At 42.9% G+C, this 16,637-nt stretch overlaps 1 protein-coding gene across 4 annotated transcripts; it reads right to left on the reverse strand.

Moving 5' to 3' along the window:
- Positions 1–207: 207 nt before the first annotated feature.
- On the reverse strand, positions 208–16,424 carry DDX24 (DEAD-box helicase 24). 4 transcript variants are annotated; one of them, XM_055808015.1, is made up of 9 exons: positions 15,974–16,424; positions 14,744–15,470; positions 11,325–11,702; positions 9,490–9,643; positions 8,587–9,102; positions 6,472–6,547; positions 5,681–5,869; positions 3,154–3,283; positions 208–1,394 (listed from the first exon to the last, which is right to left on the reverse strand). In XM_055808015.1, the coding sequence occupies exons 2-9, from the start codon at positions 15,462–15,464 to the stop codon at positions 1,159–1,161; spliced, it is 2,400 nt and encodes a 799-aa protein (XP_055663990.1). In that variant the 5' UTR covers positions 15,465–15,470; positions 15,974–16,424; the 3' UTR covers positions 208–1,158. The 4 variants fall into 4 exon arrangements, with proteins under 4 accessions (XP_055663990.1, XP_055663973.1, XP_013158297.2 ...); XM_055807998.1 differs by lacking the exon at positions 15,974–16,424 and having other exon boundaries at positions 208–1,390; positions 3,150–3,283; positions 14,744–15,596; XM_013302843.3 differs by lacking the exon at positions 15,974–16,424 and having other exon boundaries at positions 14,744–15,579.
- Between the last annotated feature and the right edge of the window lie 213 nt (positions 16,425–16,637).

Genomic DNA, 16,637 nt, shown 5'->3' on the forward strand with positions numbered 1-16,637 from the left:
CAGTGACACTGGTTCTATTCTGTACTGTATGAGACAAAAACTCAGCCCAACGTAGAGCTGGCAGGTCAAGGTTCCCTGTGCTCCCACCAATACAGAACCCACTGCCATGCCTCAAACTTTTGGGTGCTTTTCCGCCTCTCCTTGACCGCTAAGTGCAAACAGCATCAGCTATGAGGAATTCAGAAATCTCAACTAACTGAAAACAGACACAGGCTTTGGGTTTTATAGCAGATATCATTTAACAAAAATTCAAAATATAATTTTCTGAAATATTTTTTATAATAATTTAAAAAATTGTTTTCCCAGGTCAGGTTTAAATGATTTAAAAGCACAATTATTAGGAAGTACTCTTCAAAAGTGACATTTCACAACATCATTTTTTCCATTAAAGCAAAGGTCATGGTTCTAACGTGTTCAAATACAGACTTAACTCCAAATATTAATTAAGAAAACACCAAGTAGCAACACTTCTTCCTCAAAAATATACGTATCTCCCAAGGTCAGCCCATTGCCACCTTTACTTTTTTTGCACAAACTAAAACATATTAACACAGGACTAAGGAAATTAGACCCAGGAGAACAGAACAGAGAAATATTATCATCAGAGGAGAAAGAAAACTGGGAGAGATATCCATAACCAGAATTGTAGACTCGCTGGTAACACTACCTATATTCGCTGCCTTTCTCACTGAAGTAGCTGCAGTAAAAGCCAAACCTCCCATTACCACCAGTTCAGATTCTATTCAGACTGTATACAGCCTATCTTTGCCTGTCCTTTAAGGACATGAAAATTCAAATTAAGTTTTATCATTACAGTATGCCCACAGTGAAATTTCACCCAGTAACTTTTATCAATCTCACAAAAAGGAGTAATAAACAGAATTATTTCAAAACTTATTAACTTCTATCAATACAGAGAGTAAGAAAAAATAAGTATGAGCATAAGAAAACAAGATCCAAAACAAGACTCAATAGTAAGTAACCAACTGCACGTTAACAGAGCCTTTTAAATCAACATTTTCCTTTGTGCCTGCAAAACCAAGACACAGGCACCATCCTCTGATACTACGTGTCTTCTAGCTGAGCTCCTCCATAAGCAGTGACAGCCTTGATAAGGGTTGTCCTTGCTTCTGTCACTGAGTGATCTTGCTCAGTTATCTAATTTAATTTTATTGATTTCTTCTTCTTGGCTTGTTGTTTGGACACGGTACACAGAGCAGATTCTGAAATGCCCACTGATGTCTGAGGCACAAGTAGTTTTCCAGACTGTGTTGGGTACTTCGTTTTCATAAGGACTTTAAACAGCGGCTGGGACAACATATGTTTTAGTTGTTTTTTCATCCCCTTCAGCATCTTTTGCTTCTGGCTTTCTTCTTGCTCACTAGTTTTTCTTCCTTGGGGCAGAAATCAAAGATATAGAAAGTTACAAAAAGACAGTAACTTGCACTGGCCTCTTCAACCAGGCTTTTGTAGTGCTAGAGGCAGATGCTAATCTCATCTTTCTCTCTCTAACAAGGTCATACAACTCCCATACAGTCTTCCAGTCATCTATGACACTTTTAGATCACCCAGGCTGTCCACAAGATAACAAGATCAAGAAGAATCCTGACTACTGAGTAACTACAGCCCAGGTATCATTCTGCTAAATCATTCAGTTGGCTCTCAACCCAGAACAGACTTGGGAACAAAAGAAAAGGGGGCCTAGAACATAAAGTATTAAGCCAGGGCTTCCATCTGGGGCAGAAGATTCTTCCGAGTATTTCATTCCTTTAGGCATGCCTCATTTCAGCAACTGCAACACAGGATGCCCTTTGTTTCTTATACATAAAAAACAGTTAGGTGCTCAGATTTAAGAACATAGGAGAAAGCATAACATAAGAAAGACTTGAGATATTTTAATAGGGTCTCCTGAACAGGAGAGAATAAATGATATCAAGGTTGCTGTAATGTAAATTGAAAGGATATTACTAAATCCTTTGTAACAGCATCAGAGGCATTTCATTTATGGGAGGAATGACCAAGATTTTATTGTCTCAAACAAGCTACAGAAGAATCGGAGACTGAATACATTTTAAAGCATGAATTTGGCAAGATTCTGGGTGGCAATTACAAAGTGCTTTGCTTGAGAGCCACAACTTGGACTGGATGTGCTGTTTTGGAACTCACGCCAAAGCACAGCATACTCACATTATGTCAAAACAAGACAGCAGAGTGCTAATTATCTGAGAGTGCTCCTGCAGTTTGGACAGAGCCGATTACTGTTTGCTTGCAAAGTGGCTAAGAACAAACTAGTCCAGCCACAAGTCAAAGGAAAGAAAAAAATTAATATGAACATGCTTCAAAATTAAGGCATCTGCATATTTAGCAGCTAACAGGTTAGAGACAGCTTAAGCTGAAGTGACCCAGGCAGCACCCCTATTCAGCATGCCTTCAAAGAACTGGTAGGAAATCATACCTTTAGCTCCTAAAATTTGAACACAACGCGGTATTTTACAGTGCATCTAAACATTGCAAAACTTCACGGCATTGAACTAATAAGTACCTGTATTTGCACAGCCCTACACATTCTCTCGGGCACAGCCTGCACAACATTGAATTTTAAAAATAGAAGAAATCATTTACCTCTAACAGACCACCAAAAACCTCGGCAACTTAAATGTAAGTATTGGCCATTTAGCCCACACAACTCAACCTACGTAAGGCTCACATAATTTTTGGTGTTTGCTAGTGCTTCCTGGGTGTTCCCACACAGAGCTGTCAGGCTCCTGTCCTGATGCCTGACTACCGGTGGGGTGGGAGAGATAAGCAGAAGCGGAGAAACAGCTTTTTCTTTGACACAGAGGGGGCATATAAGGCTGTTAAGATTACCCTAAAATATTTGCCAGAACCTAAACAGTTCTTGTCTTATGACATGTGGACTTGCCTTTGATTTGCCAGAATTGTCACACCTCGCTCCCTCAGCTCCAGGACTAAATACTGCACACCCATCCTGAAAACACCAGCACCACCACATACAAAGTAATGACACTCCTTTCCTTCCCCTTCTGTCCTGCAGGTTTTAAGAGTTTCTCTGTCATGGTGAGGCTTCTTCTGGATACCAGAAGCAGCTATGGGATCAGCTGAGCACGCCCTTAAACAAGGATTTTTACTTGCCCATAAACATGTCATCATCAAGATCAATCTCAAGAGCCTCTGCTGCTTGCTGGAGCCACGAGTTGTGCTGCTTTGCTCGACTGTTGAAAAATTCTGCCTTCTCAATCTGCCGTGCCAAATTCATCCGCTCCTGCAACAAAAGTACATTTTAGACAGTATGATCAGGTTTAAATGTGGGTCACTTCACCAGAATCAGTGTTTCAGAGCATGCATTCCAACGCAACTGAGGTACAGAGACACTTTTTGGTGTCCCAGCAGATGTCCCATGTCACAAAGACATGTAATCATTTGCTAAAGGGTTTTCCTTCTTCACATCCATGATAGAATCTGACTTCTAAAACATCTCAGCCACTAAACATGCCTGAATGTTAAGCGAATCATTGCAAACACTTCAGAGACATCAAGGGCAAATCATGATTTAAATACCTATCATTTCCAAGTTACATATTTACATAGCACAGCTGGATCTTAAAGTTACTAGTCTCGGCAATAAAGGACAACCACTAGCTTCATCCTACTCTGAAGAAGTGCCTGCAGGCCATATGGAAGGAGTTATGTTCTCAGAAATGCACCTGCATGTTGTTCAGGCACAGGACAAAATGTCCTGTCCTCCTTCCCTGCTGCACACAGGTGGAACAAAGACGACCAGCAAACCTAACCTGACCTGCAGCCTTCCAGCTGGGCCAAGCTGTCTCAAATAACTAATTCATTATGCCAAGAAAATCTGCACTGACAGTAAACAATAATGAAACAAAGTTCTGCTGTTTGGAATGTGCCTGCAGTTACACAAAACAAACCCTGTGCAGTACACCCTGACCACCTCAATTGAATAGTCTGGTGCTACACAGTTAACAGCACCAGACAGAACTGCCAGGATAATGAAGATGCAGAGAAAGAGGAAATTAAAACATGCAGTGGTCTAATAAAACAAGTCAGTCACTTCTTACATCATTACAAGAAACTTTACAAAGAAACATCTTTGTAAAACTTGAGTCCACTTTCAGTCTCCCCTCTACCCTGGTTCCCCAATTCTACTCCTCTTAAGCATGAAATCCCTTCAGACTTCTCCTGAACTTGAAGGCAGGCATGCAGAACCAGGGAAGGAATGCGCCAAAGGGACATAAAGAACCAGCAGCACTATTGGTCCCAACTACAATGGCTTTGTGATTAAGCCCAGGGCAAAGTTAAATGAGACCTGACCATATGAAGGACCTAGGAGGCTGAAGTCCTGCAACTACAATTACAAAGACATCTTTTCCGGGGAGAGGAGCACTATTATGGATAGAAGAGAAGATTGTGAGATGGTGGCAGGAAAATTTAAGTATGTAAACAATATTTATTTGCCCATTAATTGATAGAGCATGATAAGAGCCAAGAACTAGTCATCAAGAAACACAGAAGGGACCTCTGAAGAAACACTCTAAAAACAACAGATTTATTTCATTAACCAGAAACATTTGTGGGGGGGTTGAGGGAAAAAAAAATAAAAGCCAAACTCTCTTTGTTACTACCAAGAGGAGAAAAATGAGTCTGTGGAAGCATTTCTTTGATTTTCTTCCTCTTTCAGGAAGCTGCATCTCCTGAAAGATTCACACTAAATACCCCATTTACAGCAAGCTTGGGCTCTGAAACTTGCTGACATTATCCCCACGGTGAGGATACCACTGCTGCCACTGGGGCAGACCCTGGGCTCAGTCCAAGCCAACTGGATAAGCATGAACCAGAATACTATAAGGAAGGTATCCGTTGCATTATCTGGCTGCTTGCATTTTTCTCCTGTTCTCAATGATTGTACAATATTCACACACTCCAAACCCAGCCAGATTCCTTTCAAATGCAATATTTAAATATGCCCCATTTGTACATGGCTGATGTCACCCAAACTGTTACAGAGACTGCTGAGACATGAGAAGTAGAAAAATCTGTGGTGACCAGATGCTTTCTGAAATACGTTGTTTTCTAAATCCTAACTACTGTCTATCTTGTGAGTTCATGAATGACCAAATTCTCCTTAAAACGGGCAATAACCTAGAAAAATGAAACACACATAGCTTGACAGGGTTCAATGGCAGCTGTGGCCTCAAAGTATAGGAACTTTTAGAAAAGCAGAAAACTCACTACTTCAACTGAGGCAGATGAAGACCACTGAAGATCTGCGGACCTGCTACTGTTCTCTAGTCTTACTAACACAAGAGGCTATAAACAACATACTTAACAGAGCCATCCCTGCTCCCCAGCCACAAAACATATTCCCTTCCCTGTACTGTTTTTGGGAATCTAGTCAGAAGCTCCTCATAATAACATTCAAGAAACATGTGATGTTTATGTTTGAACACTTTTCTTGGGCTAGTTATTGAGGAGAAATCACAAATATTGCTTAAAAAAAGATAGTGTGATCAACTTCATTTTCAAATCCAGGTCCTGAAGAGCCGATTTCACCTGAAACCAGGAAGAAAGCGATGGGCAATGCAATAATGTAAGTAAGCAAGCACCTGCTCAAGTTGCAAAGAGATTGTTGCTTCTTTACCTTGACAGAAGTCATGCACTTGGTTTCAACTGGAAAAAATGGCAGCTCTTCACTTTTCTGCAATGTTTTATAGATTTTCCTAAAATTCATCAGGTCATCAGGGCCGATGAGCAATAGGCTAAGGCCTTCATTGGCAGCTCGGGCTGTCCTGCCACTTCTGTGTACATACAACTCAGACGTACGAGGGACCTGCAAAGATTCAGAGAAACCATTAAGCTGGGCATGGAAAGCTAGCAGCAGCCTGTCATGCTTTTGCCAAGAGGTTGCCAGAGAATACTGGTTTTTAATATACACATGGAGCATTGCATGTAACATAGCTGAAGGTAACCTAAAAGATGATGTCAGGACACATTTTTTGTTCTCTGGTCCAGTATTCTTCCTTGCACAATCTTTTGTGAGTCTCTCCTAACTTCTGGCCCTCTGTCATTTCCTTGCAAAGCAGGAAAAAAATTGTATGTGTCCTCAGAGAGGAGCTACAGGGCTGAGTCATTTGACATCTTTGTATACTGAAGTTAAGCAAAAAACAAGGAGAATGATATCTGTTACATCATTTCTCATATATAATCATGCACTCATGAAGTGCTACCTACTACAGTCAGTCACTGCAGCAATGATAGCCTTAAGTACAAAGCACTAAGGAGAGTTAAATTAATAGTGATTAAATCTCTGTACTTGGGACTATACTATACACAGGACAGAGAATCACAGCTTTATAGTGTTCAGGGTTTGGATCAGCAAAAGCTTATTTCAAAATCAAAACAGTGAAAGAAAAAATATTAAAAATATTTAACCTGGTAGTGGATGACATGCTGCACATTGGGAATATCAAGACCACGAGCTGCAACATCTGTTGTCAGGAGGACACAGCTGAGAAAGTGAGAACACTGAATGAACATAAAACTGAAAAGTAAACCATTTGCCAAGGAACATGAAACACAGCAACCTAGAATTCTACCACAGCATTTTAAAGAACAGATTTGTACTGTATCATCTGCTGGAAATATGCTGTTTGTTTGCCCGTACAGAAAAGGGTACCCAGTATTACAGAGGCAGTCTTGAAACAGCAATTCTCAAAAGAAAAAAATGCAAATGTTACATTCAGCAGGTCTATTCTGTTTCCAATAAAGAATTTCACCACCTTGCTTGATCCTGTTTTCCTATGCTTTTATTCTCTCCCAGCTCACAGGAATGCTAGTGCAAATCACTATTCAATGACCTAATCCAACCACCTGGAAGGCAGGTATGCTCACTTTCATTACCTTTTACAGTGGTCTGCTCAGACTGGGTTTAAACACATCTTTAGCCTGACATGACCATACCATTAACAACACAGTTGATCTTTTGGCAGGACAGACAGGTTATTACAAGTTTCACCAGCTGAGAAAAATCACATTATTAACATTATAGATTTAATTAACAGCTTTTTGCAGCTGAAATATCTTCTACCAAGTTGCCCTCAAATAAGTTCTCTCAGTAGAAATATAAGGGGGGGATTCTGTTCTGACAATTAGTATTTCTCCTTTAACCCTAGAAATTAAGAACTCAAAAGAAGTCATTCTTCTACATAAACAGCCTACTAGAGAGATTAAAGTCTCCCTAGGGTATGAAATAATTAGTTTTTAAAAAATCTCCCAGAAACTGAATCAAGTTACTTGTAGGTAACAGCAATTTGTTAAGATTTTACGGCATCTGACAGCATACTCTATTGCTACAAGGTTCAAAGCAGAAATAAACAGAGAAAATTCTACTGCTTGCAACCTGCAGGAGGCTGTGATAGATGGTCTCATAGATTTCTTCTTGCCTTGAAAATCTGCAGTCTCTGAAAACACCCCATGTGGCCTCGGCCAATGCTGTTGATACTACATTTTGCCAAGGGATGCTGCAGATCTGTCACTGCAATTCAACCTCTCTTCTCTCTGCCTAAGTCTATTACCACAGTACAAATTTCCATGCAGTCTGACAGCACACAGCACTTCACAGCAGGACTACGCTGGGAGGCTTCTGGATTATGGAAGCACTGAGACCACGAACTTCCTCTCAAAGGCCATCCCAAAGCCAGCAGGAAACAATAATTCTTAAAATGGCAGGATAGGACTGCCTGGGTAAACCCGAGCGCCCACTGCTGCTGAAAGGCACAACTCAACTGCCCCTTCTCTTGCATTGCTGTAGGATACCTTGACCCAGACGAAGCTATTTATCTAACTAAACCCACAAAGCCCTAACCCAGCAAAAGGTGGTTAGTTTTCTGATGGCTTAGTGAAATGAAACAACTTACAGCAGGATCAAGTGAGCTGCACAGCCAGGGCACAGGGCAAAGAGATGTGCAGGATGGTTATAAAAGTATCTGGCTGAAAACAGGGCAAATGACAGCTCCTTCAGCAGCAATGAGCTGCCAGATGACCACAAGATAATTCAGGCTCAAAGGGACCTCAGAAGGTCTCTTGTCCAACCTCCTCAAAGCAGGATGAATTATAAGTCTGGACCAGGCTGCTCAGGGTTTTATCCAATTGAGCCTTAAAAAAAGCCTCAACGAATGAGCAGCCTGTTCCAGTGCTTGTCTGTCTTCACAGAGAAAAAGTTCTTTCTTATATAGCCTGAACCGCACGTTTCAACTTACACACACTTTTCCCAGGTGACGTAAGCCCAGTGCCCTCAGCCTCTCCCCTTGCAAAACCAGTGCTTCCTGACTACCTTGGTGGTCCCTCACTGAACTCACTCCAGTTCACCACCTCAACCATCAGGCGAAATCTCATCCTTAATCGTTAATAACCTGGACTCATGAACAGGGTACTCACATCCCCAGCTAACTCCCTCAACCTGCTCCTACTATGAAAGACCTGTTCTCTCTCCCCACTACCCTTTACATGATTTCTTTTTTCTCTACTAGTAAGTAGAAAATAACTCACCTCTCTCGCTCAGCAAACCTTTCCAGGTTTTTCAGCCTTTGCTTTTGGTGCATGTTGGCATGCAAAGGAAGAGGATCACAATTTAAGATTGTAAGGAGAGAAGTGAGGCGCTTTATGCAGTCTATGCTGTTTGCAAAGACCATGGTTCTTCCTGGGTACTGGAGAAGGAAGTAATAGAGATAATAGTCCTTCTCATTTGTATTACAGTGGATTCTGGTTTCTGTCAGAGTCTCAACAGTAGCCTCTTTCCTTGTTAAGTCTATTACTTTGGGTTTGCCCTTTATTCCTACTTTTTCCATTAACAATTCTAGTTTGGTCTTCTTGTCCATCTTTTTAGCATTCTTCTTCTGTAAAACTCTTGTGGGAGTCTGATGGACTAAAGTCAAAGTGGCAGAAAAAACGAAAGTCTGTCGTTGAGGGTTATACTGTGAATCATTTAAGATTTCCAACAACTGAGACAGCTCTAAGAAGTGACCTTTCTCAACCATTCGGTCTGCTTCATCAATCACAAGGCACCTGTCAAATAGAAAACACACAATAAAAATACACTTGTGCAGATAAACGCAAATCTGCTACACTCAAAAAGAACTTTTCCTGCTAAACATGTAAGGGAAGTTTTGCATGTAAAACCCAAAGGAGCACCAGCTATGCTGGGGTAGCTACAGCAGTCTTCCACATTTCCTTTTGAAAAATGAAGTTTCTAAAAGAAAAATGAGGGCTTTGCTACTAGCTTTAATTGACATTTCTGCCTATCAAGATAACCAGTGTGCATGTCGATAAACACTCTGGCAGAGACATAAGTTCTCTTACATAGTCTAAATTATTTAATCAGTTAGTAAATGTAATCAGTACGCAGTGATGCCCACTTCAGTATCCAGCAGTTAGCCTAACAGGCACCTTTACCTGAGCTGCCGAAGATTTGAAAGATGTGGGTGTCTCTCTTTAATTAACTCCCACAGACGGCCTGGGGTTGCAATTACAATTTCTGGCTTCCGATTCAGTAAACGTTCTTGCTTCTGTGCAGCCATGCCTCCAACTAGAATTGCAGTCTTAATGCCTAGAACATATAAATAATAGTTTTTATCTCACTAATTTATCAGTGAATGTCTTTACATACATCCAGACAAAGAAGTATTTTTAAAGTCTCTACCACAACTTTCAGCAAGCATTTTAGCCAGGAAATTTCAGGGTGTTTATGTAACACTGAACACACACACCCCAATTCCCTCAATTTTACAGAAAAATCCTCATTATAGTTAGAAGCCAAAAATATTCTTTTAGTGAACCCATTTTAAATAGCAGGAAGAATCGTGTATGTCCTCCATACCTGTTAGCTTTGTTTACCTGTACTTCAGAATCTCCTATTTTGCCAATTTTATCTGCATGAACCAGCGTGTTCCTGTTATTCATAACAAGCAGGCCCCTCCAAGAATAAGACTGAGAAATGCTTGTCAAGCTAGTAACTGCTCATTTGCTATGGAACAATCCTAATAATCCAAACAAGAAGGCTCCCACCCAAGTAATGATTCTCTGGAGCGCACATTAGCGCAGACCCTCAGTTAGCTTTAAGCAATTTGCTCAGGTACTAAAAGGTGTTTAGCAAGAGAAGCACAGACTCCGCACACGGCTTATTTCACTTTACTCTACAAACATACGCTAGCCCATGACAACCTCAATGCCACCGTGCAAGATTCCTCCAGTATCTAAGATACCACTGACCCTTCCTCCCCACTACGTGCGGAACGCCACGCTTCCAGGTGGGCATTTTTTTCAAAGTGACTTTGAGACAACAAAGAAAGCCTACATCAAAACATTTTCTCTTGCTGCTACAATGATATATCACTTGGACAGCAGATTTTTACTCACAAATACCACTGCTCCTATCAGAACCGTACTGACATAAATTGATTATTTCAGGCTAGGAGTTAAAATTAGCTTTGTAATCAGTTGTAGACTGATGAGCACAGCAGGACATAGAGACACCAAAAGAAGGCTTTTAAGCACATCTCACACACTGCACAAATATCCTTTTCAATAAATAAACAATTACTACTGTTGGAGAAGTAGGGAGTTGTTTCCCAATTCTCCTCAACTTGAACAGTTTCACATCCTCACTCACTCACTTAACAGATGTGCTGACCTCTGGTCTGGAAAAGAAAGGTACAGAATGGAATTGCTTTCATCAGGCTTGTCACCCAACAATATGCTGTGGCCCAACTGCCACATAGGTGAATCAGACAATCAAGCAGTGCCTTCTACCCTCGAAATTTATGGCCATAATTTAAGTTTTTTGATAGACAGATGTATTTATATATATAGTTTGATCTATCTATTATCTACATAGATATATCTGTCAAAAAGGGAAAATATTTTTTTAATTATATATATATACACTCATAATGAAATTATTTTTTATAGATAACCTACATTACTCAAAACCAGGACAAGTTAGCTGTGACTGGGTATCTAGTGCCGATTCTCTGTTGCTAAAGGACTAGTCAACAGCTATTTCAAGAAACATTTTAAAGCAGAATATCCCACATTAACTGTTTACTTCCACATGCATCTCCTTGAAGAATCTCAATGCATTTCTCAAACATCAGTGACTATGAACCCTAACTCTTCAAAAGCCACCCCAGTTTTATGATGCAGAAGCTGTGGCACGCATTCTGGCTCAATCCCAATGCCAAGATCCAAACACAGCATAATTTGGGACATGGTCCATGGGGTCTACATACCTGTAAACTTTGCAACTGCATCAATGTGGTGTTTTACTTGCACAGCTAATTCTCTCGTGGGAGTAAGGACCAGTCCTAAAAGAGGTCTCTTTTCATGGGAGCCAACAGTATGTGCCTCGTCACCAGAATCAAAGTCAAAATTCTCCAGCACCTTCACACAGCCTGTTGTGAAAGATGCATCATCTTCATCTCCGCTAACTTCAGCCTGCTGATGGATTAGCTTTTCCACTTCACCCTCACTTTCCCATCTTGTTTCTTCATAATGCTGATGGGACTCTTTAGAAGCACTGTCATTTCTGCTTGTTGAGCTATTTGATTTTTGCCACTGCAGCACAGAGTGAATCATTGGAATTGCAAATGCAAGCGTTTTGCCGCTTCCTGAAAAAAAACAAACAATAATAATAATATAGACCAATAAGTCATTTATTTGAAAAGATGAGAAAAGCAACATCTAATCACATACTGACCTTGAAACATACAGTTGTAACAGACACAAACTCTTGATCTTTGTAAGACTAGAAACTTGCAGCAATAGCATCTTTTCTCCTGTTCCCTTTGTACTTCTCCCTGAGGGCACCAATAGCATGCTCCCCAGGGAACAGGTATTTTTCCAATCTCTAGCAGGTCAGGCAGATTCATTTGTTCTGAAACTGTTTTTTAAAAGCTGCAGTTGCAGCCAAGATATTTTTAAAGAACTGTATGCCCGTAAGGAGAATACCATGCCCTAATTGACAGTTCTGATCAGTGTTCTCCAAATAAAGGAACAGCAAATGAGGCCAAGGGCAAACTGGAATGTACTTGAAGGATTCACTTTCATCTTCAGTTTACAGTACCATGTTTACAACTTTCTAAGAAACTGTATTTTGAAATACGCCACCATCTAATTTCCTGATCTATCACAAGCTCACATTTTCCAAATCAAAACATATATATCTGATTTTAAACAGATAATCCACTTTGGAGAGAAGGGGGCTGTGAAACACAAAAATGCTCCCCTGACTTTAATTTCAAAGGTTCACTGTCCCAAACTGCAAGTCACATCCATGCCACATATTCCCTTCTGAACTATCTGTCATGAATAAAGATGTTAAGCGAAGTCTGGTAGACACATCCATCCCAGTTAAGGTTCTCATAAATATCAGCTCATTGGTCACAAAAGCAGCATCCAGAGCACAAGACACTATTACACCATTCCTGCAATAGGCCGCTGCTGGCAAGCAGTCCTCTGGAGATCGCATCTCAATTCCTTGAGCATTGTTTGTCTGTTATCACAAACCCATTATGGTTTGCCAAATTCAGCAACATGGAATTTTGCCTATTTAGGGGAGAACCTTAGTAATAGTTACTATACAGCTATGACCACCGGCATTATCCTGACCAATACTGCTGCAAAATCTTCTCGTATTCACTTCCCCACCTTTCTGCATGTCTGGGAGATCTCATGACTTCTCCACTTGAAGTAGAAAACATTTATAATCTGGATTTGCAGAGCACTTACGCAGTAAGATTCTGTATTACCAGAACATCTGTTTTTAAGGTGAAGAACACTGCTGATCTTGAGTTAAATGTAATACAGTATGGTTGGTGCAAGTGTCAGTACTGCACTCAAACTAGATTATGGCTGTGATAATCATGACTATTCTGCAGGCACTAGATTCACCCAAAAATTAAACAAATAATCAGCTCACGGGGCACATTATCTTCATGACACATGAATCACACACCACAGCCAGGCCTGCAAAACCAGGAGAAAAGTAAATCTTCGTATATCTAGATATTACAGCAGCTCATGCCAATTCATGCTCTTTTAAACAGTTTTAGATTGTAAGATTTTACAGTTTGGTTCCTTAACCAAAAACTTCACTAGTTCTGCAAGGTAATGAACAGAGCCAGTTAGACCTACTGCAAAAACGATAAGCCCTGACATTCCCTGTATCTGATCTCCACAGGGATCCACTGCCGTATCAAAATCTTGCCGTTCTCCCCTACAGTGCTACACAAGGGACTTTCACCTGACACATTCCTCCCTCTGTCCCAATGTTAAGAGACGTTGCAGGGTGTAGAAAAAAAAGAACTGGATAGTTTCAGCCCCTTCCAGCTTGCAGCGCTTCCTAACAGACAGTTGTCTACATCTTTTCTCAAGTTTCTCCAGAACACTGATGATCCACTGGGCTCTTTGGAGAGAAGAACCTGGCTTTCTCTCATGAAAGAAGAAAATAAAAAGAGCAAAACACAGCCCTACTGCCTCAGGGTAATGTGAAATTAGAGAGCAACAATACAACCTCCCACCAACTGTGCCTCAGCGCTGCCAAAATGGCACTTTTTGCAGTGCAAGAACACCATTTTAATTTTCAGTTCCATTTTCAAAAACATTCCCTGCAGGGTTTTCTAATCTTATTAAAGCTAATAGCACCAGCCTAGCTCTGATTAAAATAAAAATGCAAATGACTGCATATCTTATTAGTTACTATACCTTCATGCTCAAAAGCAGTAAATGGCTTTACAAGACAAGCAGTGAGATAAGGCAACAGGAACAGATGAAAAGAATGCAAAGGAAGCCTTTAAACCAAGGCAGCTTCCAATCATGCTTCCTATTTTTAGGGTTTTTTGGGAAAGAGACGTTGCACTGCTAAAGATGGTAAAATTTCAATGGTACGAGCAGCAAAAAAAAGTCAGAGTGAACATAATGCTTTGAGACTTCACAGCATCAAGTAAAAAAGGAGCTGTAACAAATTTCATGAAGGCTCGCAATGCTCAATGACAAAGGCATGAGCTGATCACGAGATGGACAAGAGACAATACCTCTCAAGTGATCAAGGTAATACTTCAAGTGCAAGCAGCGAGAAGGGCTGGTGACAATATACAGGCCAAACCGAGACAGAGCACAGGGTGGGCCTGTTGTGCTACAACGAAGGCCTAGGCCACATTCATGCCTAACGCGGTACCTAGTATTTATTTACTGTTCCAAGCTACTATTGAATCATCTTCAGAGGAACCTAGTTCTCTGCTTTGCCTTGGCACAGGGACATCCACAGGAGTTAAACTGCTGGAAAAATGACCCTGTTTGTTTCATTAATTCCAGTCTTTGCAGTGTATGACTTTGCAGTTCCCAAACTAGGAAACAATTTGAGAAACAACAGAAAAAGAGACTTCTGTCAAAAGCATAAAAACTCATTGAGACTTCAAAGCTTTGCACAGCGTGTTTTGTAAAGGTGGAATGTCCCGTGTTTCTGAGTTAGAAAATTTTAGTATTTGCCAATGAATCATTGCTAATATGTTGGATATGCCAAAGATACAAGCTCTTCTCCTACATATAAATGCTGCTTCTGCTACATAGAAAAACTCGTAAACGTGACGTGCATTTCAATAGGGTAGATGGGAAGTTCCCAGCATATACAACTGGTTTAACAGATCTGTACCTGTTTCGGCAGCACCAAGAACATCCATGTTATCCCGGATGGCAGAAGGCAAGGCTAAGGCTTGAATAGGAGTTGGAGCACTAAATCCCAGGTGGCTCAAGGCACGCAACACTGCTTCAGGTACAAACAGGTTTTTCCATGCAGACACATCAGCTTTGTGATCAGTCGAGGCAGATAAAGCTTCTGTTGTCCAGTTTTTAACTTTTTTAGAAGTAGGTACTGATGGAAAAGCTTCCTGAGCTTGAGAAGCCTTTTTTTTAGCTACCTTTTTTTTCTTTGGAGCATCCTTTCTGTCTGAAGTGCTCTCAGCCACAGGTCCATGGGCCTCACAATCTGCTGCTTCGATTATTTTGTTAGACTTTGCCTCTTTATCAACTGGCATATCAACTTCTGCTGTGTTAGAATCATCACTTTTATCTGGTTTGCTTCTTAAATCCTTGTTTTTCTTTTTCTTTTTGGGAGGGACGACAGGTTCTTCCTCCTCCTCCTTAACTTCTGAAACACTCTCAGCCTTTCTCTTTGTCTCTTTTACTTTCCCTACTTTGGAAGAACTTACTAATTTGTACTCTGTAAGTTCCTCCAAGCATACTATATCGCCGAAGTCCTCATCCCCAAATAGATTGGGGTCGATTTCCACAGTTTTCCATTTTCCTAGTACTTTAATACCTTTTTGTTTCGGTTTAAAGTGCGATCTAAATCTCCCTCCTTTTCTGGTCTTCATTTTTATCTAAAAAAGAAAGTGTGGGGGTGGGGAGCAGCGCATCAGATCAAAAATAATCAGGACTACATCGATGACTCAAAGGGGAAGGCACAAGCCTTTTTGCCTTTTTTTTTTTTTTTGTTAAGAGCGTTAATATGAATGTTTAACTATTTTAATATTAATTAACGGCATACAGCTACCACAGGCCAGGCCTACAGCCTCGCCCCTGGAACAGCGCCAGGGATAAAACCAAACCCGCCGGATAACCACCCCCCCCCCTACTCCCCGGCCCCGAAGCGCTCCCGCCCTGCCTGCCCCGGCCACCGCCTGCCCCGGCCACCGCCTGCCCCGGCCACCGCCTGCCCCGGCCACCGCCTGCCCCGGCCACCGCCTGCCCCGGCCACCGCCTGCCCCGGCCCAGCCCTCGCCGCCGCGCACGGGGGCTCCGGGCTCCTGCCGAGACCCGTGGGAAGCCGGCGGGGCCGCACCGCCTGCAGCCCCAGGGCCCCGCCCCCCACCCCGGCACTTACCGCGCTCAGCAGCCCCCAGACCGATGCCCAGAGCGCCCGCGAGGCCCTGCCCGCCGCCGCTAACGGCACCGCTAACGCCGCCGCGCGCCGCGTGCGCCACCGGGCGCCGCCATTGCCACGCGACGTCACTCCGCCGCGCCGGCGAGCGCGTGTCCGGGGGCGGTGCCGGCCGGCGTGAGGCCGGGGCGGCGTGCGCGTGCGCCCCCGCGGGGGGCGGGGCCTGCGCAGGCGCGGGGCGTGGGGCCCGGCCCTGCTTACCCGGCGGCGCGCGCCACGCTGGCCGGCCTCGGCGGGGGTCCGGGCCTGCGGAGCGGCCGCCTCGGGGGCGAGCGGCTGCGGTGATGCGCCCCGGCTGTGCGCGGAGGGTGGTGCCGCCGGGCGGGACGGGGCGCCCTGATAGTCCGGTGGCTCGGCCCGCCCTGCCCCGGCCCGGCTCTCACCCAGCTGGGCCCTCGCCTAGCCGGCCGGTGGGGCGGGGTCGGGGGAGCGTGGGTGGCCGTGCCGAGAGGTGGTGTGTAGCCGCCGGTGCCCGCCGTTTCTGTCGGAGGTGAAGCGTGTGAGCCGGTCAGCGGTGAGGGCTGTTCTCAGCACGGCCTGACTTCAGGGGCTGTAATGGCCCTAGGAGCGCTCTGGGCTCCTACCGGTGGCGGTGCGGGCGAGATGA

Source organism: Falco peregrinus, chromosome 1 (assembly GCF_023634155.1).
Source record: "Falco peregrinus isolate bFalPer1 chromosome 1, bFalPer1.pri, whole genome shotgun sequence".
NCBI lineage: Eukaryota > Metazoa > Chordata > Aves > Falconiformes > Falconidae > Falco > Falco peregrinus.